The 27,021-nt window shown below is 43.9% G+C and overlaps 1 protein-coding gene across 3 annotated transcripts; it reads right to left on the reverse strand.

Annotated features, from left to right (window-relative positions):
• mllt3 (MLLT3 super elongation complex subunit) lies at positions 1-27,021 on the reverse strand. Of its 3 annotated transcripts, XM_069723224.1 has the most exons (14): positions 26,903-27,021; positions 25,878-26,058; positions 14,063-14,145; positions 13,388-13,531; positions 12,371-12,409; positions 11,286-11,414; positions 8,462-9,028; positions 6,614-6,683; positions 5,389-5,442; positions 4,863-4,995; positions 3,885-3,981; positions 3,717-3,785; positions 2,344-2,415; positions 1-1,202 (listed from the first exon to the last, which is right to left on the reverse strand). In XM_069723224.1, exons 1-14 carry the CDS (start codon positions 26,912-26,914, stop codon positions 1,071-1,073), a joined length of 1,782 nt encoding a protein of 593 aa, XP_069579325.1. In that variant the 5' UTR covers positions 26,915-27,021; the 3' UTR covers positions 1-1,070. The 3 variants fall into 3 exon arrangements, with proteins under 3 accessions (XP_069579325.1, XP_069579326.1, XP_069579327.1); XM_069723225.1 differs by lacking the exon at positions 5,389-5,442; XM_069723226.1 differs by lacking the exons at positions 25,878-26,058; positions 26,903-27,021 and adding an exon at positions 25,613-25,810.

Here is a 27,021-nt window from a genome sequence, read left to right on the forward strand (position 1 = left end):
TTTTTAATTGCTACCACAGGAGGGCGCCAAACTGCATGAGTTTGCAAATTATACGTAAAGGTCACAAACCTACAAAAAGTTTTTAGCTCAAACTGAAACGCAGTCAAATGCTTCAGAAACTCGTCCAAACTGAAGACCTGAAACGCTTCAAACAGCAGACGGAGGCGCTGCGTCCCAAACAGACCACACGAAGAGCCGAGTGTCGGTGAGGAGCTCAGTCTGAACCAACACCTTCTGTTGTCTTGGAAAAGAAGCCTCCAAATGCTGCTGGTTCATTTCCACGATGCCAAAATGGGTCTGACACTGTCTGGAACCTAAAAGCTGGTTTTATTTTGAAACTCCAGCACATCTTCTCACCCACCTCCTCCACTCAGGCCTCCAGCTGGATTCCCGTAGACACAGACGGTCTCTGCTGAGAGCAGGTTTTTGGAGTTTCACAGTTACAAACAGGATTTATATTTTGAAACCAAACAGACTGGAAATGAATGAAACGGTTGTCAAACGAACACCTGATGACAGTTTTTAGTTCCCAGTAAAGTGATTCAGTCGCATCTTTGATTTCAGTTCCAATCAGTGATATCGAAACGCTCAGCTGTCTCACCTGCTGTGAAGTGCTTCAAAAAAGTCTCTGCTGTTTTTTTTTTTTTTTTGCCATTTCAAATACGCTCACACACACACACACACACACACACACACACACACACACACACACACACACACACACACCTGCAAATTAAATTCAATAAATAAGACTTACAATGTTGTAAGGTGATGCCGACCATGCATTTGTCACGATGAACAGAAAAAACAATATGCACATTCATTAAGAGCAACGAGGTGCCACTCCTCACTGTTGTTTTTTTTCAAGGCTTTGCGGGTGATCTCCTGATCCACAGGGCTCATCCCCTCGACACCGGCCTCCGCTTCCTGCAGCGGGACCGCCTCTTCATCCACGGAGCCTCGTCCCAGCAGCAGGCTGCACACGGCGGCTGAAGCCGGCCGCGGCGCCGCATCCCACCATTACCGAAGAGAAGCGGAGGCAGAGATCCAGCAGCCAGCTGCTCGCCGCCTCAGGAGAGCCCCGAGGTTTCCAGGTAGCTCTGCAGCTTCCTCACTGTGCTTCTGTCCAAGGAGCAAAGGTCAAAGTCAAAAGTAGTGTTTGTGATGTGGAAGTGTCCGGTCTCCTCGATGAGGTTCACGATCTGCAAAACAGAAGACACGACTGGTGAGAAACGGGCTTCTGTTCAGGACGTCTGACCTGACGGTCCAAATGCTTCAGTTTAGTTGGTTTTTTCAGTTTAGTCCATCTCCATCTTTACGTGACCAGAGAGTCACGAGCTGAGCTGCAGAATATGAAGGAAACGAGCAGAAAGAAAAGGAACCGGGTTGTGACGGGGTGAAGACGGTCGGAGGACCTTCTCGGAGGTTGTTTCCTCAGAACCTCTCCAGTCGTTGGGTCTCTGCTGCCGGCGTCGGTTTCCTCTTTAGGATTGTTTGAGTGGAAACTTCCCTCCTGTCTTCAATCAGAGTCTACAGACCGTCTGCATCACAGCTCTGCTCCTTAATCATTTCCATCTCTCGTCACAGGAAGTGGAGCCACTTGGTGAACTCTTGTAGATTAACCTGATTACTGCCGTTCGGACGGGAGTTCGTCTTTCCTCGGAGCCAGACGTCACGACAGCGAAGCACAACTTGGCAGCCGCCGCCGGGAAGATCTATTAATGCCGTCATATGATCGGCCTCCAGAATATGGAGCAGAAAAACGCAATCTCTTAGCAGGAGAGGTTAACCAAATAATTCATCGCTTCCAGATGAAGCTGCAGATTACAGAGGATCACATCACAGATCCTCTTCTGGTCCGAGGTTCCATTATCACCATCAGCACCGCCAGGATCTGAAATCTGGAGACTGATGGAGGAAAAGACCGATCGGTCTCGTCTGTCTGCAGCTCGGCCGGTCAAAGAAAAGAAGTCCAAATCTCAGCTGCGAGATCATTTAACATCTAACACATTAGATCCACTTCATGAAATCCTAAAAATATTGACTGATGACGACCCTGAACACATGACAGACGCTCATTCAAGAAAACCACGTTTTTCTGGAGGAACCAGCAAATCTGTTGATTTTAGATTCTTCGTTGTAGAATAATTTTTCTTTTCACTTTCTCTTCTTCGCTCCGACAGACTGAAAGCTGCCGATTTTAATTCCATCACTTTTCAGGAGGAATGAATCATTTTCTTCAGAGAACCAACTCGTTCATCCGACCGCGTTCAGCCGCGTCCTCCTGACAGACAGCTGTCAGTCACACGTCGTCCCGCCCTGCCGACACCGACGGCCGCTCACCTGTTGCAGGATGTGACCTTCTCGGAGCGTCATCAGTCGTTTGTGCAGCTCCACCAGCTCATCCAGGTACGCCTGGAAACAACAGGAAGGTTCATGTATCGGACCAACACACAACCCCGATGTCTGAATTCAACCATTTAGAAATCTATTCTGTTTCTTTATGTTGAGCAGAAATCTGCTTTCTGAATAACGCCGAGTTGACTCTTCTTCTTCTAACATGTAAAAACAGCTCTGCCGTGTTGACGAGGTTAAAACGTGACTTTCACTGCAGGTCTGAAGTCACGGATGAAATCCGGGTTTTATAAATACAGCATGAATGTCAATCAATCATGAATCAATGTCAATCAATCGATTCTAGAAGAAGTAACGTAACAAAACAAATGAACGTTGATGCTCTGAAGACGTTTTCAGAACAAACAGTTCAACACTTTTTTCTCTAATTGATGAAATACAGTTTTCAGTTTATTTGATCTGCTTGAAATTCATGTTCATATTTGACCTGTTTGAAGATCCAAAGTGTTTCATTCAATAAAAAAAAACATGGAACGGTTTAAATTGATCATAATTACATTTAAGATGTATGAAGGGATTCACTTGAAGCCTCGTTATGATCCGCTGTCAGTTACTGCTTCAAGTGTCAACACACACTCAACACTTCCTGTACGTTTTTCAAATTAAAAGCCCCATAACATTTTCTAAGAAAGAAACTCCCCATGAAAAGCTTTCATGGTGAAACATCTGCAGCGACGTGTCGTGCCTGAAGTCAGACGATCACACGGCTGAAATGATTTCCTCTGCTGTTTTAAACAGCTCTAGTTTACCGTTAGCTTACGGTTGTCTGTGCTCCTGTGTGTGTCAGACGTTCCTATGGTAACGGAGGAGAGTACCCAGGCAGAAGGAGGAGCTAAAAAAAGTCCCACAAAACGTAGTTATAGGAACGACAAAGCTTAGCTCCTAATGCTACCTGAGAAGTTGAATAACTCTGGAGATAAACGGATTACAATCGACTTCAGTGGTAGAGGGGCGGGGCTTAAAGGAGGCTTTACAAGATTGAATCCTCTGATGTAAGCTGCCACAAAGAAAGACAGTTGTGTCCCAAATCCAGCAGATTTATGGGAGAAGAGGGAACAAAGCAGGTTGGACACAATTAGATCGTGATTAAGAACAAATCCTGAAGAAGGAAAAACGTGATCACTACACGAGAAACTTCTTCTGGATGAAACAGCTCAGATTTTTTATTTCCTCAATTCATTGAGGCGTATTTTGGAATATTATGGCCATTGTTGCATAAATAAATAATACGAAATTTTATCGTTGACGTTTAAACAATCACATTTTTTGTGAGGCATATATACTGGAATGGTCTTTTGTACCTTGTCGCAGTCCATGTTTTTGTTCTTGTCCTGCTTGCTCTGCTTGGTGGGACTCTTCATGTCCAGGATCTGACAGAACCAGAACCAGAACCAGAGTCAGTGACCGACTCGGACCTCCACACAGTGAACAGCTGCACATCAACATAAGGCCGTGTGGTATCAGGTTACCTGGTTAGTAGTAGACTTTAACAAGGGCGGGGCCTCGTGACGGGAGGGGGCTGAGTGGGAGGAGTCATCGCTCTCGCTGCCATCACTTAAACTGACCCTGAAAAAAAAAAGACAAAGAACAGAGCCGTCAGAAACACACTTCAGTAAACTGATAAATGTTATTTACCATTTAATATTTGAATGTACTTAAAAATTTATGAGTTTAAGACTTTTGATGAACATCTGTATTTCTAGTCCTGACATTATGTAAGATATAGTGCGAAAATGAAGTGCAGTAAGCTGCAATACCAGCGAGTGCCACTAGAGGTCGGCTCCAAAAAGCCTCCGGCTCCATAGACTCCCATTCAACTTCTCTCATCAAATCCAAAGTGAATAAAATGTGTCCATCAGTTATCTCGGTGTTGTTAGCTAAAGTCACTCCTTCTTCTTAGTTTTCTGGAGGTCCATCTGAAAATAATCCCTCATTCATTAGAAAAGAAGATTCAAGAACACCTGTTTTTGGGGGCGTGTCTGTTTGATTGACAGGCCTGTGGTGCAGTCAGGTTACAGCTGTCGGTGGGCGGGACGTAGCATTGTCAGGTTTCCAATCAGATTAGTCAGATCCACTGCTGGCTCCTCCCCCAGCTCGTCCAAATATGGTCACGCTCACATTAAATCTTTAACACTTATTTTGTTGAAAAATTAATAACCAAATATTTTTTAGTATTTTTTCATATCATCAAGAATATTGTTATTGCAAACAGTGATATTATTTCCGGGACGTATCTCCCCACCCCGACTGTCCAGACTGAAAACATGTCTGTAGACGGGTACATTAAGGGTGTTATACCGTGAAGCACCTGTAGGGTTCAGTACAGAGAGGACGCTGAAGGAAACATGAGTCCTGCTCTCTCTGTGATTATAGCTCACTTCATTCTTCTGGTCTTCAGTGTTCGCTGTCTGCGTCCATATGAAACCTGAGCGTGAGCCGTGACTCACCTGCGCTGGTGGTGTGTGAGGTGTGTGTGCGCCGGCCGCTCCGAGTCAGAGTCCATGTCGTTGTCTTCGTCGTCCTCCGAGTCGTCGTCATCGGAGTGCAGGTCCTGCATCACCGACTGCAGCGGGCCGAGCACTGAGGGAGACACACAACATCACTCTGAAGTAAACACAAGTCAGGTGATGCTGTGTGTGTTTGGGGGGAGGGGGAGGGGGGCTGGACGATCCAGTGGAGCTTCAGGCTGCAGTAACACTGAGGTGAAGAACCGGTCTGGTTCTTTTTAAAAGAGACATCACACATTCACAGCTCTGCCTCTGACATGAAGATGAAGGTGAGCTGAGTCATGAACGTCGCGGGACCGACCGACCGTCACGGGACCGTCGGGACCGAGCGACCGTTGGGACCGACCGACCGACCGACTGTCGGGACGCAGCATCACATCCATCATATCTGACATGACTGGGAGGAGGTGCATGGAGATTCATGCAAACAGACAAGCAGTGAAGGGAGCGTCCATGCAGCGGTTACCTGTGTGGGTGGTGGCGGGAATAGCCACCCGTTTCCTGATGATGAAGTCCACCACTGCACCCAGAGACAATTACAAACACAACAAGCAGCACAGGTCACCCTCAAGGAAAGATGCTTCATCAGCCAAATGTCCGGACGGTACGCTGCAGACTCAACACACCTCATTCTAAACCGCTTTTTAATTCAGAGTTTGAACGTCATCACGTTGACTCTCATCAGTCCAGAAGGAAGCTGACAGCAGTCCAACAGGTTGAACTCTATTTTACACAGCGGAGACTAAGTTGGACGACAATGAAGCTCTACAGTCCGGAGGTGACAAACAGCTGAACATTATATTAATAATATTCATGTTTACCTTCGTTTACTCTCAGATACAACTGAGTCTCAACTACAGACTGGATATAAAAGAGTTCGTAGCTTCAGGTCTGTAAAATGGTTCCGATCCAGAAGTGTCTTCAGCTGCAATACCAGCGAGTGCCACTAGAGGTCGGCTCCAAAAAGCCTCCGGCTCCATAGACTCCCATTCAACTTCTCTCATCAAATCCAAAGTGAATAAAATGTGTCCATCAGTTATCTCGGTGTTGTTAGCTAAAGTCACTCCTTCTTCTTAGTTTTCTGGAGGTCCATCTGAAAATAATCCCTCATTCATTAGAAAAGAAGATTCAAGAAGACCTGTTTTTGGGGGCGTGTCTGTTTGATTGACAGGCCTGTGGTGCAGTCAGGTTACAGCTATCGGTGGGCGGGACGTAGTATCGTCAGGTTTCCAATCAGATCAGATTTCTGTTTTAATAATAAATTACAACTTTATCTCCTAAAATTTGACATTGCTTTTAACACATTTTAAAAAACATATTCAAATATTATGATTTACTTTTTAAAATCTCTTCAGCACTTTGATCAATAGATTTTCTGTAGATTTCATATTCTAAATGATCAGCCTGGAAGTATAATAATATGTTTAAATACAGATGTTAAGGATGCCAGTTTGTTTCATCAGATGTGTTCAGTGACATTAAGGGAAATTAAAAGTTTGACAATAAAAGGTTCTATTGAGGTGCTTTTTACAGGAAACTGGAGTTTGTTCTCATCCGAAAGCTGAAACGTCCTGAAGTGTGTGTGTGTGTGTGTGTGTGTGTGTGTGTGTGTGTGTGTGTGTGTGTGTGTGTGTGTGTGTGTGTGTGTGTGTGTGTGTGTGTGTGTGTGTGTGTGTGTGTGTGTGTATTACCTTGCCGTTTGTGGTGAGTGGGAGCGAAGCCTGAACTGGAGCTGGAACTGGCCGGACTGGGTTGTTCAGACTGGGAGGAAGAGGAGCAACAAAGAGATGAAGAAAGGAGACACGGAGGAGGCGTGTTGTCTGAATACAGATTTGAACACCATCCGTGTTTATGTCTCCACCACATTCACAAAATGATCCACGTCTGAAGTAACTCAGTTATTTCACCGCCTGCCAAACGAAGAGGGCCGAAGCCCAGAAGGGACGTCTGCCAGCAGGGGTTCCCAGACTGTTATGATGACGGCAGTGGTGCATGATGGGTAAATGCAGTGAAGCCAGGCAGCTCCAGGATTTCCCTCTTTCAGGATTATTCTCAGGCAAATTAAGAAGAAGCCTCGAAGCTCCTCCTTTATGAATAAAGTTATAAATGTTGAACAGGACGAAGTGATTCTGGTCCAACGTCAGAACAGAAGACACAACTCGACTTCCTCTGATGGAGGAGCATCACAACACACCTTTCTAGGAAATCATAAATAATAAAATAATAATAAAAGATTGTATCAGCTCCACGTAGAGCAGATTTAAGATGATTAAGATAACGGAGTTCTCTGGATTATGGCCGTGTTCTAGATTAGTGAATGTTTCCCCTTCAGGAGGTTTGAGATGTCACTCAGACGCCGTTTAACGGAGCTTTCAGAGATGCTGAAGGAAACTTGTTTTTCTTAAATAATCCACGTTTCTCTTTCTCGCCTGCGTCACGACGTCCCGCCGCCGACCGCAGGAAGACCGAGCGGTGAGAAGTGACCTCCGGCAGAAACACCAGAGGAGCAGAGAGCAGCGAAGACAAAAGGCTTCGATGGCCGCCGACAAACAGCTGGTCTGTTGTTTCTGGGAGATTCTTCAGAGACATGAATCGGTTTCAGGGCTTTGATCCCGTTTCACTCCGAAGAACCGAAGCAGCTCTTCAAAGACAATAAAGAGTCTTCATCTCATCTTCCTCCTCTCATCTTCCTCCCAGGCTGGACGGCCTTCAGCAGGATGCTTCTTGGTTGTGATTATTGGAACAATATTTACTGTTCTGGGATTTATTACCTTTTAGTTTTGACCTCAATTCAATCATTTGTAGTGAAGCAAAATGGGATGATCCCCAAAAAATATAGATAATGGCACCTCCTCCTGCTCTCCCCTCACGTTACCGCCTCCTCCTCCTGCTGCTCTCCCCTCATGTCACTACCTCCTCCTGCTCTCCCCTCATGTCACCTCCTCCTCCTCCTCCTGCTGCTACCCCCCTCAGGACGTTTTTCCCTCTTTCAAAAGCTAAAAGGATTAAAGGAGAACCATTCACGGCCGGTCTCTCCTTTCTCCTCAGGTGTTATAAAACCATAAATCTTTCTCGTCCACTATTTGGCTTTTAAACCAGCTCCTTCTTTATGGGGAGCTTCTCCAGTAAATGTGTGTGAACCAGGCAACCCAGTCGAATGTCAAACTATTCATGAACACAGCTGTAGTTTTTCCAGATGTGGAGATACAGAGATTCTCTACGTCCACATTTATGTTCCGTTATCTCCCATAAAAACATTCAGAGAATAAAATCATCATTTCCTGCCAGTAAAGCAGTTTAACTGAATCTTAACTCCAGTTTTGTCCACTTCCTGTTTGGCCACCCAGACCAATGCAGCTGAACTCCCACCTGGTTTATTGGTCTCCACCCCTTCTTCTAACACCCCCCCCCCCGCCCTCCCTCTCCCCCTCCCCCACCACCACCATTAAAGAAGACTGCCTCCCTGCTGCTTCTTTGATTTTACAGTTGAAGAAATGAGCACCAACTAACCCTCCTCCTTTAAAGCGATCTGTACTCACGTCTGACTTGGCGGACTGGTCGTCCATGTCCGAGTCGTTGGGGTCCGCCCGTCCCGGGAACGGCGGCAGCGTCGACACCTTCCTGCGCTCGGCCTCGTCACCGTCCGGACGTAATTTTCGCGATCTGTCCTTCAAGAGTTTCTTATCCAAATGTGGAGCTTCTGACACCGACGTCTGCTTTCCCGAAGAGTCCACGAATCCCTTTTTGCGTTTTTTGGTCATGTGATCGTCACCGTCGGGGGCGGACAGACGCTTGTGCAGCCCCGCCCCGTGGGTCACCCCCTCGGTCCGGTGCTCCTTGGACAAAGACTTGGGCTCCTTGAAGCCCATTTTAGGATTGAGATCTCGAAGTGGTTGGTTCTCTTTGGGTTTCCTGGAAGGTTCTTTGGGGACTTTGCTGGTTTCCCAGCCAGAGTCTCTGAAGGCACTTTTGGGCTCTTTCAAGTCTTTTGGAGGCTTGTCTTTGTGGTCCTTGGAGGGTTTGTGGAGTTTGGAGAAGCTGCTGCTGTTGGTGCTGGTGGTGGTGGTGGCAGTGGTGAGGAGGGTCGCTCCACCTTTGGATCCATCCTGGGAATCAAAAACAACAAATAAATGAATAAATGATGTCCCATCTCACGGACCGGCCACTTGTTTTGGATTTCAAGGTAACTGATGGTCCTAATTAATGTTTATGAAATATAGATATTAAACTGAATCAATGAATCTACAAGAAAACTCTGCTGTAATATCTAAAAAGTGAAGTGACGCCAGCAGTAACTCAGGCTTTTCTGTAAAAGCTTGTCGTGTCCAATAATGAAACTCTCCTGTTATTACGTTGTGTTGACTGAACTTTAGCCGACATGTCCAACACATGGAGCAGATTGATCTTTGGTTCCACCGTCTGAGAGGAGATCCATTCATAGAAAACATCTTGGTCCACATCGACGGGCTCAAAGAGCGACTCGGGACTCCTTCTGAGCCGGTTCAGTGGGGGTGAAGGGTAACGTGGACAAAGGAGGAAATGTATTGGCTCAAACAACAGGGGCCATTTGTCCCCCTCCCCCCCTCCAGACCCCTCGTCAATATTTTACCGATGCAGTAAACCCATTAAAGCAGTCTAGACGACGGGGTGTGTTACAGCTCTGCCTAACCACCTCTGAAGCCTTTCATGGGGTCTATCTGCTGCTGACCCCGGGGGCCTCAGGATGTAAAGCTGCTGGCACGTCCTAAACGTCAGCCTGATCCTCCGCGGCAGTAAAACCACTTCCCTCCCAGAGCGGGACAACACGGAAAACTGCTTTTCTGCTGCTTTTTGAAGAAACTCTTCCATTGTACAAAGGAGTTGTTGCATCAGCTGTCTGGGTGGCGGTCGCCAGACCATCAGACCTTTGGACCATCGGAGAGTCGGCCCATTGGTCCATCGGAACGTCGGCCCATCGGAGCGTCAGACCATCAGACCATCAGACCATCAGACCATCGGAGCGTCAGACCATCAGACCATCAGACCATCGGAGCGTCAGCCTGAGCTGGTGGGAATCTGAACTGAACTGATTATATCTTGACTGCGTATATTATCATTTTATCGTACTCTGTAACTGTGCTTTTAAAAGGTCCAGTACACAATGTTTATATATATATATATATATATATGTATATATAAACTTTTTCCACCTATAACATTACTACCATCTGTGTTGGACTGATGTGTCATTTATTTAAAAAAAAGATGCCAATGTTAAAAAAAGAAAGAAAAGATCCCAGCTATTCTGCATGACAGCACTTGGTCAGCATTTGCACATCTGACAGACAATATTATGGCTTATGCTTTCCAGATATGTTTCTGTACACTGATGTGCAAATCTGTACATTATTTCGTATAAATATGTTGTATAATAGCTCGTTTTCATTGACTTAAAATAAGTAACATAGTTTTTGTTGAAATGCCTATTTATATATATATATAAAATTGAGTCTAAGGTACTATAATCTATATCATGCACGCTAAAGCCATTTTTATCACTTTTTTTGTTTCATTTTTATTTCATACTTTTCTTATGTAGATACTTTAACCACGTCTTTACCTGGTAGTATAATAATAAATTTAAAAATAAAAACTTCGACTTTAATAATTACTTGAGGAAACTCCTTTTTTTTCATCAAATGGTCAACAGAAACAAATTATCCATGTGTTGTAATACTTGAGCAATAATTACAAAATGTGATGGAGAGAGGAGAGTGGTTGTGTGTGGTGTGTGTGTGTGTGTGTGTGTGTGTGTGTGTGTGTGTGTGTGTGTGTGTGTGTGTGTGTGTGTGTGTGTGTGACCCCTGCTCCACCAGTAATTCATCACACACTGTTTGGACTAGAAACTGTTTCCATGTGAAACGGGCCTCCTCCTAACCTGCCTGTTAAATGACACCATTTAAAAGGTCCTAAAAATAACACATAATGGAAACATCATGGCCGTTTATTGACACACATTTTACATTTCGTAATGTTTTAAATCTCACATGCAGCTTCTCAGGACCGCCGTCTTTACCTCCCGCCCTCCTCTTCATGTGTAAAATGTCCCTCCATGTGAGCTTTTAAAAGGACATTGGATTGACCTGCCGCACGGCTCAGAGTCAGTAGATTAGTTCTTACGGCCGCGCGGCAACCAACACGTAGTTTGTTGAAGCCAAAGTCTTTGAAATCCTGAGAGTCTAAATATATTAGACATCTTTGAACGTGCCAAATAAATGGTGGATTAAGGCTTGGAGACTTTAAGGGGTAAAAAGTCCCGGAGATGGATGTGGCCAAGAGGAGAAGGCCGCTCAGCTCTGAGACGAACCTGGAAACGACACTGACCTTCGATCCGTGGAAGCTTTTGCTCTTCTTGGAGTCGGAGAAGGAGGACGTAAGCGAGCTGTTGGGAAGTGTAGGCAGCTTGAGGTGCTGTCCAAACAGGGAGGTCGAGCCCTCCTGCATCACCATCACCTGAGAGAGGAAGAGCGACGAGCCATAATCAGGGCAGGCCTGTTTGCTTTACATATTTAATGAGTTTCATTTTTCTCGTAGTAAACATCAGAAGCATCAACCGAGAATCAAACTGTAGTAATTTATGAGTACCGACTAAAGAAAGTTGAATGCCTGAGTTCATTTATTCACAGCAGCAGAGCACGAAACACTGGAACAATTCAATCATCTGACCCGAACTGATCGGGTCCTGGCAGTTCAAGTTGTGAATTACAAAATCACTGAACTGTTCTCAGACATTTCCAAACATGAAATCTGTCATATATTTCTATAGACTTATGTAAGCTGGCCACTTCTGATCTGATCATCCACAACAGATTGATGATGCCAGGTGGGCCGCCCCTCTGTGACATCACAAAGTCAGTGAAGTCAAAACAGCTCATCCAAAAGGGACAATTGCTAAAAATGGGCTGTGTGCATTTCAACACTTTGACAGTATTTACTGTACACAGCGCCTCAATCTGCGTAGTAATAAAATGCAAGGAAATCTGAATTTATAAATATTGAGACCTTCACTCTCAAAACACACAACTTGTAACCAACGTAATCAATCTAGAATAGTTTAAAAAGTTACACCTGGTTGCTTCAGGTGGTCCAATATGAAGCAAGAGAAGACCTATATTAGACTTGAAAGTAATAAATTAGTGCTACCTTCAGCGCCAAGAGCAGCAAAGGTTGACAGAAGTCACATTCAAACACCTGAAGCAGCCTGTTGTTGCTGGAATCTCTCACATTAGAGCTGGAACCAAGTCCACAATACGCAAGTAAAAACAACACAGCGGTTTCAGTGTGTGTGTGCTGGATTACTGAGCTACATGTTGGTAAATCTCCTGAGAAAATAATGGCATCACTACAAGAAAAGCACTCAATAAAGGTGTTCAAATCTGAAGTGGTTTTAAAAAAGTTGGAAATCTTACTTGCGAGTCTTCTGAACTTCGTTTGTGAGGATCACGTTGCTGAGAAACACAACAAGAGAGAGACGATTACAATCTGAAGCTTAATTATACAAAACTAGCTTCATTTTTCAGTTTCCATGTCTGAGGACGGGTTTGTGTTCATCAACCGGTGACGACTCCAAACCTCTGATTCAAGTTTCCTTCTGACCAAAGTAAATTTGATTTCTGTCTGCCAACACTTGAACCCTCTTAGAGAGTAAGAAGGACAAAGTAAATAGAGAGCACTTAAGTCTAGTCATAAAACCTCCAGAGCACCGAGGCCTCTGGAGGGGTGTGTGGGGGAGGGAGGGGAGTCATCTACAGAACTGTAATGACAAACACCAGCTGAAAACCTGGAGAATCACTGACGTCTGTCTGCTATCTGTGACAGGAAGTCTCCGCTGGTCGGACAGGAAGCAGCTGAATCAGTCGCTTCACTACAACTCAAACATTCAACATTTACCGTCTCGTTCCTGTAAAGCAGCAGCTGGTGTGTCGGACCGTTTTTAACATCCTGAAGAAAACACTGGTCGTTAGTTCACTGAAATATTTAGAATTCCAGAATGAGGAAAGAAATATTTATGTAATATTAATATTTTTTGGGAGGAGTTTTTAAAGACTGGCTCTTCAGTATGAAGCAGTCTGACAGCCACAAACACTTTCTTGCTTTTTAGTCTTCTGTTAACGAAAAGATAAAAACATGAATCAGTGGCTTCCTTTGAACTTAAATCTGCTGAACAATAAGAGAGTGTGACGCTGGATCAATATGTACCAGCGCTGTAAATAAAGTCACACTGTCCAATGTCAGAAACACTTCATGCCAAGACTCAGATCTGTTTACTCTGAAGTATGAAATAAATAAATAATGCCCATTAAATAAAAACTCCAGCATATTCATAGTTATTATATATGTTATAGAGTGCAATTTCAGATATTGAATCAGGTAAATAAAATAGTCCAGATTTAAAGGTCCTGCTAAACAACGGGTGCAGTTCGTACCCCTCCAGCTTTCAGCAGCTTCCTCCGAAACTCCTCCGTCGGGTTGTTGAAGGTGAGCTTCTCGCAGCGGAGATGATTGACAGGCGGGTGACCGTCCAGGTGGAGGAACAGGTCGTAATCGAAGCGAACTTTCTTCGGTTCTTCCTGAGAAAAAGCGGTGAGCAACGAGGACGGAAAAAAAAAAAGAAAAAGAAAGAACGGACACGTTCAGTCCAGCAGAACCTCAACTTCACGTTGCTTTAGGAACCGTTGGAGCGGAACCAGAACTTTGACCTCCTGACCTCACTACGACCTTCATCCCGGTCACCAAAGTTTTACTTATTAAAGAAACAAGACAATTTGTACATTTATTCAATTTTTAACATTAACTTGTCTGTGTGGTGTTTTTTTCTTTTATCTGCTAGAAGTGTGTGATGAGCAAAATAAGCATTTTTACTTTGGAACTAAAATATATTATATATAAAAGTATATTTTTGTCATACACCAGGTTTTGTACCCCCCCCCCCATCCACCCTCCAACACAATTGTAGGAGAAACACAGAATAACTATGAGGTGTTTCTCCTCTTTGAAAAAACATTTGAGCAAATTACCTGCAAACAACTCAAATAAACCTGGTTCAACATAATAATAATAATAATATTTAAACAGGTGAATAATCTATAAAATGAAAGCACCTTGTTTTTGAAGTAAACTTCAATCGGCAGGATGAAGCCAGCGTATCCAGACTCCTCCACTTTGTACGGAGGATCTTTGATCACTGGAATGAAAGAGACATTTGATTTAAATAGAAGTCGTCAACCTTCAACCAACAGTCAGAAACTAGAAACGCTAGAAGTTCACTTAGTTCAATAAAAAGCAGCGCTGCAGAGTGTCCTGCAACCGTTGTTTCATTCATCTCATTGTCTGACATCCGCTGACAGACTGAATTAAAACATACGACTGTTGTTCTTTGCTTCATTTATTGAGTCCCTGAATGTTGTGAACCTGCAGCTCCGTTCTCAGGAGATCTCGTTAACTCCCATTTCCACAGACGGCTGTGATGTATCAATACAAAGAGCTGCAGTGTAAATTAGAAGCAGAGCCTTTAAAGCTGATGACGAGGTCGAGACTTCCCCAAACCTCCCCGCCCATTACCCCCCCACCCACTACCTCCCCACGGGACTTCATGAAGACAAACAAACCCAACTGGAGCACACATGTTCCTCCCTGGAGGTGTGTGTTTGTCAGACTTCATCCCTGTGGACTCTGCAGAGAAAGCACCAATTAAGTGTGTGTGTGTGTGTGTGTGTGTGTGTGTGTGTGTGTGTGTGTGTGTGTGTGTGTGTGTGTGTGTGTGTGTGTGTGTGTGTGTGTGTGTCTTTACTGGTAGAACAGATAAAAGAAGCTCTTAGCTTTGGTTCACTTTCTCATAATGTTGCTTCAATGAAAACTTCCAATCAAAACCCATCCTGCTTTTAAACAATGGAGATTAACAGCAACGATTATACAACCAGTAGCTCCGCCCCCGAGATCTGATTGATCAAATGAACATTTGAATCATGATGACATCACATCCTGCTCATCACTAGAAATATCACTCCACCTCCTCAATGGGAATATAGAATTAGAATTTAATATGACATGTAATATAATGTAGTTTCTACTTGTTATACTTCTATTAAATGACCCATTTGGTGAAGTTGGTCTCTTTTGGTCCTTTTTGGTCGCTCCGAGCACCCGTACCGTAACACCACGGATAGTCACGCACTTACAGTCCTAGCGGAGGCTAGCTGGACCGGTTTGGTTTGAACACATGACACGGAGCTAAAATGTTAAAAACACATGAGAACATGGATATCTTTGTTCATCAGATATCTTTGTTCATCAGATATCTTTGTTCATCAGATGTCTTTGTTCATCCGATATCTTTGTTCATCAGATGTCTTTGTTCCAACCAGACTGAACTAGCTGATCAGTTTAGTGTTTCTATGTTCTGTATTTATTCAGTTGGAGACTAGAAGTCCTCTCTGTTGCTAGGGTGGTTGCTAAGGGTCGGACTACTTCCTGGAGTAGGAAACATTACATACATTACATAAGAGTCTACTGACGTGACTGATTGTTTTCTAGTTCTTAGTCATACCCAATGCGTTGCCATGGAAACAGGGATCACAAACAACAAGTTAAATATTTAGAGAGTGAATTGCTCCACAATATGAACAAATTTAGATGACATGTTTTATTTAGATGGTAACTTGTTGAATAATTACACAAGAGGGTTTTTAACATCGACCACATCACTGTCATGCCAATAATGACGTTAAAGCATCAACCTTTAACAACATGAACTTCACTTCTCAGATGCGTTTGTGTCCACAGGACCGAAAGGAAACGCAAGCAACTGACAGAATAGATGTAAAAACCAGCAGCTTCCTGATTGTAATATTATTGAAACAAAACAACTACGTCACTAAGTTCCTACAACGTGCCGCGTCCAGTGTTTGGCATCAGTTGAGTCATTACTTCGCTCTCCGTTTCATTTTGAAGCCCCGCCCCCTTCAAGGGTGATCGATGGCTCCGCTGACAACGCCGAGGTTGACCTCACCGCCGGTGGCGGAGCCATCCAGAACCCAACATCACTGAGCAAACATGAGGGCTGAGAGTTAATGGTTCAATTAGAGGAGCTGAAAGAGCCCATTCACCGAGGTGCCGACACGCCAACACATGAACTTTATATTTGGATTATTTTCACGGATCACAGGGGAGACGTGATGTCATGCCGATGCCGTTTAAATGACGCTGATGGTTTTTCTTTCTTTTTCAGGAACCATCAAATGAGCAGACTCAAAAAGAACCAAAGAGTTCATGAGAAGTTGATTCATCTGGTCTGTTAATTAGCTTTTAATTAATCCCTCAGTTAAATATGACAAACATTTCCCGGTTGGAGCTTCTCATGAGGATTTGAGATCGTAAACTAAAATCACAAGATACACAAATTAATGTCAAAACTTTAACACTCAGGAAAAAATCTTATAAAAAAATAAAAGTGGATAAATGTGTTTGATGTCCTGCAGCCACCTCGTTTTAAAAGCAGATCTCTCCTGCTAATATCATCAAATGAACCAAATACTAGAGATGAAAGTTGTTTAATTGATTGACAGAAAATTTACTTCATATATTTCGTAAAAAAGTATTTTTTTAAGCATAAAAAAAAAAATCTGCATCCTGTTTTTGTGTGTGCAGATTTGGGGGGGCAGGTGAAAGTGAAGGAGAAGTCAGAGGAGAAACTCGGTCGTTCAGGTTGGAGGTTCCTAGAATGTGAAGCAGCGTCTGAGATGCACAAAGCGACCGCTGACCTGCGGCATGAAAACCTGCCAGCGGTCCCAGAAGCCTCCAGAGGGGCGGAGCCTCCGGTTGGAGCGGGATGCCAATCACAGAACAATGCCAGTCACTCTGTATTTGCCCTTTCTACACAGACTGCTTTGTAATGAGGCCGGCGAGACGGCCGTAAAGAAAAGGACAATACTGGAAATAAGGAATTCTTCAGGGAGGCTGGAGACACAAACATGAGCTCCTTCTGTTCCTGTTAATGTCTCGTTATTCTACCGGAGCCGGCGGTCGCAGCATCACCTGCCCAGTAGACGCAGCACGGGTCCACATGAGCACCGACAGCTTCACATTTCACATGGAAGGGGCTCAGTCTTTAGATTTCAATAATTGTTTTCTAAATCACACATTTTCCTGGAGTTGACGGAGACCAAACTGGAGCTAAAAAAGGACTTTGAATCGTGGACTCGGTCCGAGCGGTCGGTTGTTCAGCGTCTGTGGACACAACCGTCGCCAGCATCGATTAGTGCTGATGTAACAGAAGTGGGAAGTGATTCGCTGCTCAGCGGGGGGGAGAGTCGCCGGATGACTGAGCACAGACCTTTAAAAACAACCTCACACTGCGGTTTCCTCCGCCGTCCTGCAGGAACTCTGCCGACCCAGAAGACCTCACACTAATCCGCTAACAGCACGACCCGCCGACACAGACGGGTCGGACCTAATCTGACCAGAACACCAGACACTCGGCCCGGCTTCAGCTGGGAGGAGACGCAAACATCACATACTTCATCTGAAGGGTGAGACATGAAATATGTTTTCCACAAAGTGAGCTGAAGGTTCATTTGTAAGTTGAAGCCACGCGAGACGTCACAAACACTTTTATTAAAATCTAAATAAAACACTCTGAAGGCATTTTTGTGTCGTTATTATGCAGCAAAAAAAAATGTTTTGAAAGCAAATTTCTCTCACTGCAATCAAAAATCAGTTTGGAAGTAAAAATATATATAAAACTATTTGCATTGCAAACAAGTTGCTTTTACAAGTTTTGGTGACAGAATTAAGAATTTTTCTTATGAAACGAAACTTTTTGGCTGCAAATCAAATCATTTTATTCTCAGTTTATATTTTTACTTACGAACTTGATTTTTGATTGCAGTACCAGAAATGTGCTTTCAAAACTGTTATTTTTGCTGCATCATGAAGACACAAAAATACCTTGATAAAAGACTGAAACACATAAATGAATAATCATATAATATAAACAGCCTTTCAACAACATCTTGCAGCTCATGGTGTTGCTGTTCTGTCTCAAACTGGATTCATTTTATGTATCTTCATTACAGCAGCTGATAATCTGCTGAAACCTTCACAGCTCTCCTGTTTTTACAGACTTTTCCTTTAATCCCACAAGCGTGTAGAAGCTTGTCCGTCCGTCCGTCCGTCCGTCTAATATATATCTGTTATATCGTCTCGTCGTGTGGAGACAACCCTCCTCCATCAACAGCCGGACGGTCGATAAGACGAGAAGCTGCGTGATCAGAACTTGTCCATGAACAACTCCAAATACATCTAGTGAACAGCAACAGCTGCCTCAGGAGACGGAGCCAGACGGAGGAGGACTGTGGTGAGATGGGGGTTAAGTTCAGGTCCCAGACCAGCAGCACACACAGACCTCCTGGGAACCATTCAGTCACCTGATCAAACCTCAGTTGAACTTTCTCAGGATATCAATATCAAGTTTTTGTACACAGAGTTTGATTTGGGGAGTTTATTTTCCGAGTTAAAGTACAGCTCGTGTTCAGGGATCCCAGTTCTTCCACCTTTAAATAAATGCACCTCTGGGCGGTTGTACGCTGTGATGAGGGGGCGGAGCATGACCCGACTCAGCTGCGGCAGCTTTGGTGTGCGGAGGTGCTGTAAATAAAAGACAAATGTTTTATGGCAGGGCCGCGGAGAAAAGAGTGAAAGAGCTGCCGACAGACGCCCATATAAACCCGACTTCAGTAAACCACTTCCTGCAGCCTCCTTTCAGGGACTGAAGCGAGGCAGAGACGCCATTTACAGCTCAAGTCCTGTAATTCGGTGGCTGCCCTCCTCTCCCTCCCCGTCATTCTCATGCAGCAGCAGCGATGCAGCAGCACAGCAGCAGCTCCCCTCCTCCAGTTCACATCAGTGTACAGCAGGTTGTATTTCAGCATCACAGTTTAACTTTAACGTAGATGAAAGCTTCATCGTCTCAGGTCAGGCGGGAGTTTCTGTCCAAACTACATGACTCATAAGAACAAAGAAAGAAGACTGACAGCTTCCATGCTGATCAAATCAAAGAGTGTTAAAATAATGAAATCATAGCCTTGATGACAAAAAGAAAAACGTCCTCTTCTATTAAAACGTTGTATTCTACTGATGGATGATGATGACACCGTAAAACAAAAGCAACCCGACCACGCACCGGTGGAGGAGAGCGTCCTTCAGAGAGAAGGAATTCTCTGCAGCCTCCGAGTTCAGCCGGAGGATCTGAAAGTGATGAGCAGGTCGCTGCAGCGACTCCACTTACATGGTATGTGCACACAAGCCACAAATTAAGGTTGAGCGGAGTTAAAAGATTTTAACGGAGCCAGAGGCGAGCATGTCGTCCCGCTCATTAAGGACTGGATGTGGGTGTGTAGGCGCTGCGAGCGGCTCACGCTGTCGCCAATCCGGCCTCCACAACACAGGCCTCTTTCTTTAAGGAAAGGAGATACTCGGCCTCAACCGCTGTTGTCTAGTTGGACTCCAGTTAGTAATTTTCTCTGTCACCGAGGAGGTCTTTAGAAAAGCCGCAGATTGGCATTCAGACGCTGTAAATCAGTGATAAAAAGGTCCAGTTTCAGAAGCTTTGAGTCACACGAGCAGCGAACAGCTTTGAGGGCAGTAAGAGGACACTGGAGACACAGGGCCTCATGCAGAGAGGGCTTCACTGCTGTGGAGGAGGTTTTCCTGCTTCACAACTTACGTTTGTGTTATAACCTGAGGCTCATTTTTCCATGTAAAGAACTGCAGCACAGAGACACTCCAGGAACATACCAGGACGACATACATCAAACTGTAAAGGCAGCTTATAATGGGATCACATAAATACAATCGTTTCCACAGAAGTTGGGACGCTGTGTAAAATGTAATTGAAAACAAAATGCATTGATTTGCAGATCACATAAACTCCATATGTAATTAAAAACAGACCAAAGACAACATATCAGATGTTGATGCTTATTTTGATGGCAGCAACACGTCTCTAAAAAGTTGGAACAAGCTCAACAAAAGATTAGAAAAGTTGTATAAAGCTAAAAAAAAAAAAAAAAAAAAAAACACCCCTCTGAAACACTGGGCAAATAGTGCAACAATTAAAAAAAGATATAAAAAAAAGAGGTGAGGCAGCACAGTGGTAAACATGAATATCCCAAATTTTTCCAGATGTGTTGCTGCCATCAAACTCAAATAAAGCAGATATTTTTCATAAAACAATAACATTTCTCAGTTTTAACATTTTATGTTGTCTTTAGTCTATTTTCCATTAAATATGAGTTTATGTGATTTGCAAATCATTGCATTCTGTTTTTATTTACATTTTACACAGCGTCCCAACTTGTAGAAAGGTTGTAGATTAAAGTCAGAAATATAATAAGGCGACCGTGGAGTTAAACAGCAGAAGAAACATATCGTTCAACTGCAGCCGAGGAAGTTTGTAGGAACAAAAATAATCAAACATACCGACCATTTGCTTTATCAGCCTCACCTGAATGTGTCTGTATGTAAAAGCTACTTTCATAAGTGCCCTCTACACACAAGCTGCAGTCATACAGGAGTTACATGATGTCGCTGGATTCATATTCTCATCTTCTGACTAAGATCCACAGCAAACTGGATTCTGGGAGCTCTAATTTATAAAGCACAAACATGTTGATGCTGCATTTTTCTCATATCTAAACCGGCACAGTGTAATATTAAGATCAGGCTGACAACAGATTGTTGTAGGTTTGGTTAAACTGGCCACGATTAGAGTCGAAAAAAAGAAAGAAAAGAAAAAGCACCAAACACAAAACCACTCCAGCGCCTGTGGACCTTCGCTGCGCTGCACACATCACAAATCTCCAACCCTTTTCCCCGAGCTGGCCCATTTCTTTCCCATTACACCGTCTTACATCTTTCCATAAAAATGACAATCCTGTGAAATATCACAAACACCTTTGAAGAGATGCCATCTCCCGTGCAGATTAAATGGCCGCCCCGGCTCCAAATGAGGTGCTTAAGCAGCGTGAGCCGCTGCTGCCGATTGCCAAAATAACACCCCTTCACTGGTTCCAAAGAGCTTCTTTACCTCCATTTGTTCAAACCGCTTTGCCATTTGGCTGTCTCCATGGCGACGCCTCAACGCTGGCCCGTTAACCGCATGGCAATAATGAAGCGCGGTGGCAGCTTTACTGACTGATTCGTCATTAATCTTAATGTGTGTCTGGCAGCTCCTCTGAGCTGCACAACAAATCACTGCGAGCGTGGGAGGAAGTTACGCCTGCGCTCACTCATCGCTTTCTCATTCTCACTGCCCTCCATGTTTTGACTGCTACACCTCGTGTGTGTTAAAAAAAAACTAAGCAGAAAAGTGATGATTTATTGAGAAGAAAGTACCTTTGGAGCAACAGGGAAACCGCTGATGTGGAAAAGCTGTTTGAAACCTTATCAGCTGTCTGTAGGAGTCTACCGGTTCCAATATTTACCAGAGCAAACACAGCACAGCTGACAGAAATCTACACAACTGACACCTCTTAAACCTGCAAGAGGCAACGACGCATTGCACGGTTTTAAAAGGAGCAGTGAGCAGGATTTAGTGTCCTCTAGTGGACAGGCTGAACATTGCAAACACCTGAACACCCCTTCAAGTGTGTGAGATAAAACCTCAGACTGTTTCATAGCTTCAGGTCTGTAAAATGGTTCTGATGCAGAAGTGTCTTCAGCTGCAATCCCAGCGAGTGCCACTAGAGGTCGGCTCCAAAAAGCCTCCGGCTCCATAGACTCCCATTCAACTTCTGTCATCAAATCCAAAGTGAATAAAATGTGTCCATCAGTTCTCTCGGTGTTGTTAGCTAAAGTCACTCCTTCTTCTTAGTTTTCTGGAGGTCCATCTGAAAATAATCCCTCATTCATTAGAAAAGAAGATTCAAGAAGACCTGTTTTTGGGGGCGTGTCTGTTTGATTGACAGGCCTGCGGTGCAGTCAGGTTACAGCTATCGGTGGGCGGGACGTAGTATCGTCAGGTTTCCGATCAGATCGATCAGATCCACCGCTGGCTCCTCCCCCAGCTTGAACCATGATGCAAAGGTCACACACCAAACTTCCATTCATCTCGATGCTGGCAGTAATGGACAGGACCGATCCAGGTGGAAACGTCTCACACAGCTTGGATTCAACATGGGTTCAAATAATGACTCCATGTTTCAGTTTCTCATGAAAATGATGTTCAGGTCCATTTAGTCCTCCCAGGACCCTCTCCTCACGCTAAACATCCCGTTTCCAAGGCTACACAGCTTATAACCAATCAAAGCTACTCTCTCAGCGCTCCACAAATATTCCTCCCGTCCATAAAGGTCCTGACAGAGCAAACCTTTCTTTTTGGGTTTTTTGGGTAGTTTTCAGTGAAGAAAACCTGTAAAACTGAGTTTCTGTCTCCATCCTGCTCGACTGCTTCTCCGTATTCAAGAGCTGCAACATGAATATCAAAACAAAACAAAGGTGGGAAACATTTTTTATCATCAGATTTAATAGATAATAAAAACAGGAAAATGATCACAAATGGCTTCCTAAAGTTAATCTGGCCTCTGAAGAGCCCAGTTGGTTGGATGGGAACGGACTCCATTATTTGGGAATAATTAACAGCCTTTTTAAAATGTGTGTATTCATATAATCACTTAATCATTATGTTGATTAAATGTCTGATACCAACCATCATTTCCACATTCAATTAATTTGCCAATTATTTTCTCATTTGCAATTTCTCTCATTTTGCCCAACCAACACAGACGTTCAGTTTTAAATCATCTGGCAGAAAAAGAGCAGCAGATCCTGAGAGATGCTGCTTTCAGGGAACATGTGCTTTATTTCCCCTTTAAGGAGACTGAATGATTCAAAAAAACAGTTGCTGATTAATTTCATTTAAGATTCTCTGTAAATGTCAGAAATAAACGGTTCCTTAAAAAGTTGCATCAGTTCCACAGAAAGTTTGAGCTCAGCTTCTGCTAATAAAACCGATTCAAGAGTGTTTGTCTTTCAGGAAAAGGACAGTTTTTTAGAATTATTCATACATCTAATTATGGATTCATCTTTATCTTCAATTCATTGATGCATCAATAAAATTTACAAAAACGTGAGAAAGCAGGTGGCGAGAGCCTGAAGCCCAAAGATCTTCAATCTACTATCGATGATAAACAACATTTTACATCCGTCTTCAAATCTCTTGTTTTGTCTGATCAACACTCAAATATTATTTTCATGTTGTCACAAAAAAAATCTGCAGCAGCGAGAAGATTCACCTACTTGGTTAAACAATAATTAAAAACTTCACTGATTATGGAGGATTTTTTTTATTTTTTATCATTTAGCTGTAATTCATACCGAGCTTCTCCTTGAGGATTTAATTTTTTACCACGTCGACACCTGAACGAACACCCTGAACAGGTGCTTCCAAACCAGGAAGTCTTCGTCCTCATTATTTGCCGACAACCATGTTTACGAACAGAAAATGACTCAAAAGGCTTCGTGTTACAAAACGAGGAAAAAGTAGCAGGCAGAGACAGAAGGACAGAAACAACTCGGTAAATGAACATATTTCAGTACACGAGGGTGGACATCATCTTTAATATATTATATTCTATAACTGGAAATCAACAACCAGCACTTCTGATATTAATGCTATTTGAAAGTTATTTCCATCTAAATCTGCCCTGTGAAAGAGTCGACGCGTGTTCGGTGTTATTTTCTTCCTTCTACGGAGCAGTTTGAACTAATAAACCTTCAGTTGTTCTCTGAACCGTTTCAACTGGCAAAATCCATCACATAACAATAATACTGTTGACTGTGTTCCTTGGTTGTTTGTATATAATTTATATATACTGTATTGTATATACTATGCATTTTATATTTATATTTTTTACTGCTATTTTATTGCTTTTCTATTATTATCTTATTGCTTCTGTATGCTGCTGTAACGAAAAAAATGTTCCCTCGGGGATTAATAAAGTAACTACCTAACCTAACCTAACCTAGAGATCAGGAAGCACTTCGCTTCCAGATTTGTAAAAACGTGCCAGCTGCTGAGACGGGAACGCCACAGGAAGCATCTCACCGCGGGTCATCGTCAGAGACGTATTGAAGGGGAAGTATTCTGCCGGCCTTCAGCCACATGTCTCATTCATCAGGACTCGGAGCTAAAGAGACGCTGGAGACAACACCGGTCTGGTTTCCTTCTGGTGAAAGGCCGGTCCTCCCAGCCGCCGGGCTCTGAAGTTCTTCCACCTCTCTGCTCGGGACTCAGAGGACGCTGCTCAACACACCTCGGACCAAAACCGCTGACTGGAACCACTCGTGTCTTGTAGCAGTGCCGTCTATTCACAACTGGATATAAAGATATAAAGCTGTCTGCTGAAGTCCTCCAACATCAGCAATCAGGCCACCAATCATACGGCTGAACATTTCCAACGGGCTCTGATTTGGACACATGTTAATAAACTAAACTTTAATAAACAGGCGGCAGCAGCTTTACACTGCAGCGAGGGCGGAGCCACTCTGCAGCGAGGGCGGAGCCACTCTGCAGCGAGGGCGGAGCCACTCTGCAGCGAGGGCGGAGCCACTCTGCAGCGAGGGCGGAGCCACTCTGCAGCGGGGGCGGAGCCACAGTTCCAGAAAGAGTCTCGGTGGACTGGAGCGAACCCAAGAAATTATAATTTATTATAATTATATTTAAATACTCAGCAGAATCAGAACCCAGGAGTCCTACCGAGCTTTAAAGAACCGCAGTATCTGCACCTTTAAAGGTGAAAACAGTCTTCATCCAACATGCAGCTGCAGGAACCAGAACAGAGTTCACAGTAATCAACAGTCCAACGCTGACTTTTCCATTTTGAATATCTGTGTCCGACTCTCCAAATCCAATGAAACTCTCAGCTGCTTTACCGCCACTTACAGTGATACTCAGTTATTCTCATTTCAATAAATGTCGGTTGAGGCACGATCACGTACTGAGGTAACACACCTTTGCAGAAATATCACGAAGGCACTGAGTTCAGCATCTGTGGCGAAATCCTGGAGAAAAAAATAAAAATCAAACCCTGTTTTCCATCAACCAGCAGAGGTTGTTCCCTGAGTGGGCGGAGCTAATGACACTCCAGAGCACTTTGTGCAGCCTGGATGCCAACAGGGTCACACAGGCGACATGGTTCCGTCCTCTGGGAGGTGAAGTCCAAAAACACAAATGCAATTACCGTTTATCACCAGAGGTGTCGCCAAAGAGAACAAAATCAAGATCTTTGATATTGTAACTTTAAAGAGATGCTCCAGTGAAAATCCAGCAGTTAACGTGACCATGAGGTGTTTTTACTTGCTAGAAGACATCACGAGAGAAATAAGCAGCCAGCATCTTAGCTGAGCATTTCTGTTGTAAAGCATCTGAGTTTCATTCGTCACACTTGTTTTTCTTGGGAAAAAAAAAAAAAAGTCTAAACGTGTAATTGTGATGAGAAGAGATGAGGTTTGAACAATGCAGAGCTTTCACGACATCAGAAACTCTTGTTTGGAAAGCTTTCAATTTCAAATCAACACGTGGATGTGGAGTGAAACTTAGAAGAAACACTGACATTAAAGGCACCACAGAATCTACTCTGCTTCATGAATCTTACTTCATTTCCAACCTTTTCATTCTGTCCTCTGAGAACCACAAACATCTGGATGTGCACCACCAGAGACACGCATCGTTCTGCCTTTTCTCCACAACTCTGCTTCCTCCGCAGAGGTCAGGCAGCTCCACATCAGCTCTGACCGGGACACATGAGCAGCGTGCAGGATTCAAACGGGCCATTTGTCCGCTGGCCTCCCGCTCCTCGCACATCACTGGAAACATGGAGAATCAGAAGCACCGCAGCAGAGAGGAGCAGCTCTTCTTACCTCTTTTTGGTTTGGGGAAGCTTTCATGCAGGTGAAAAACAACTTTCTCCACAAAGTGCTGGATGTTGCTGTGCTCCGGTCCTCGGACAAACACCATCCAGTCGTGGGTGAAACCTTCCACGGTGGGTTTCTTCCTGACCTGGGCACGATGACCGAGTTCTAGTTTCACCTGAACAGCACCCTGACGGACAAAACGAGTCTGGGTTACTGCTCACGGTCAAAATAATACCAGAAATTAATTTCGGGGACTAAAAAAAAAATTATTTCTTAAACCAAGAATTCCAACAATGAAACAACGTGCAGCCTTTTCTCGTCTTTGATGCGCTGCTTTAACTTTCATTAGATCCATTATGTTTTCATTTCTCTTGCACGGAAAACAACGTGTCGAACTCCATTCAAAAATCGGAGCATTTAATGTGACACTGCACATGTACACAGCCACAAAGAACCAAGGCTGCTGTTTACAGGAATGGTTCAAACCTACAGGTTAATGCTTCATACATGACGCGTGCAGCTGCTCACATTTCCACCAACTTTAAACTACGAGCATTTGTTCTCTCGAGAGTTACAGTAAATACATGTTAAAAGATAACGCAATCAAAATAACCATAAAGTTCATATTTTCCCGATTTCTGAGCTGCTTTTTACTTCATGCATGGTGTATATCTTTATGCCGAATTTAAGAATGGATCGTAATCACGCTGAAATAGCCTGAAATATACACATGAACAAACGCGTTTTTGTGGGTAAAGAATAAACATTTCAGGTCCAAGGTCTTCGGGTGAAATGCGGCGTTACACGCTTCTTTCAGCCGGTAGCGGCACGCAGCGGCTCGAGCGGCGTGAAAATCCTCGTTTCGGAGTAAAAAAAAAAAAAAAAAAAAAAGAAAAAAAAAAAAGGAAAAAAACCACCGACTCCTCCGGTGTGGCTCCGGTGTGGCTCCGGTGTGGCAGCGCAGCAAACGGTCCACAGAGATCCTCCGTTTGAGCGGACGGGCTCTGCAGAGCTCCCGGTGGGCTACTCACCGAGCTGGCCATCCTTGAGGCCCGCCGTCCTGTTAGTTCATGGAGAAGGAGTTGTAAACGAGACTAGAGGGGAGGACAGTGTGCCTGTGACGGCGGACATGGTCTCTCCAGGGTTGAAG

The sequence above is a fragment of the Brachyistius frenatus genome, unplaced genomic scaffold, assembly GCF_029030835.1.
Source record: "Brachyistius frenatus isolate BFR_SWC_R1_liver_20210118 unplaced genomic scaffold, ASM2903083v1 Contig_321, whole genome shotgun sequence".
In the NCBI taxonomy this organism is placed as follows: Eukaryota; Metazoa; Chordata; class Actinopteri; family Embiotocidae; genus Brachyistius; species Brachyistius frenatus.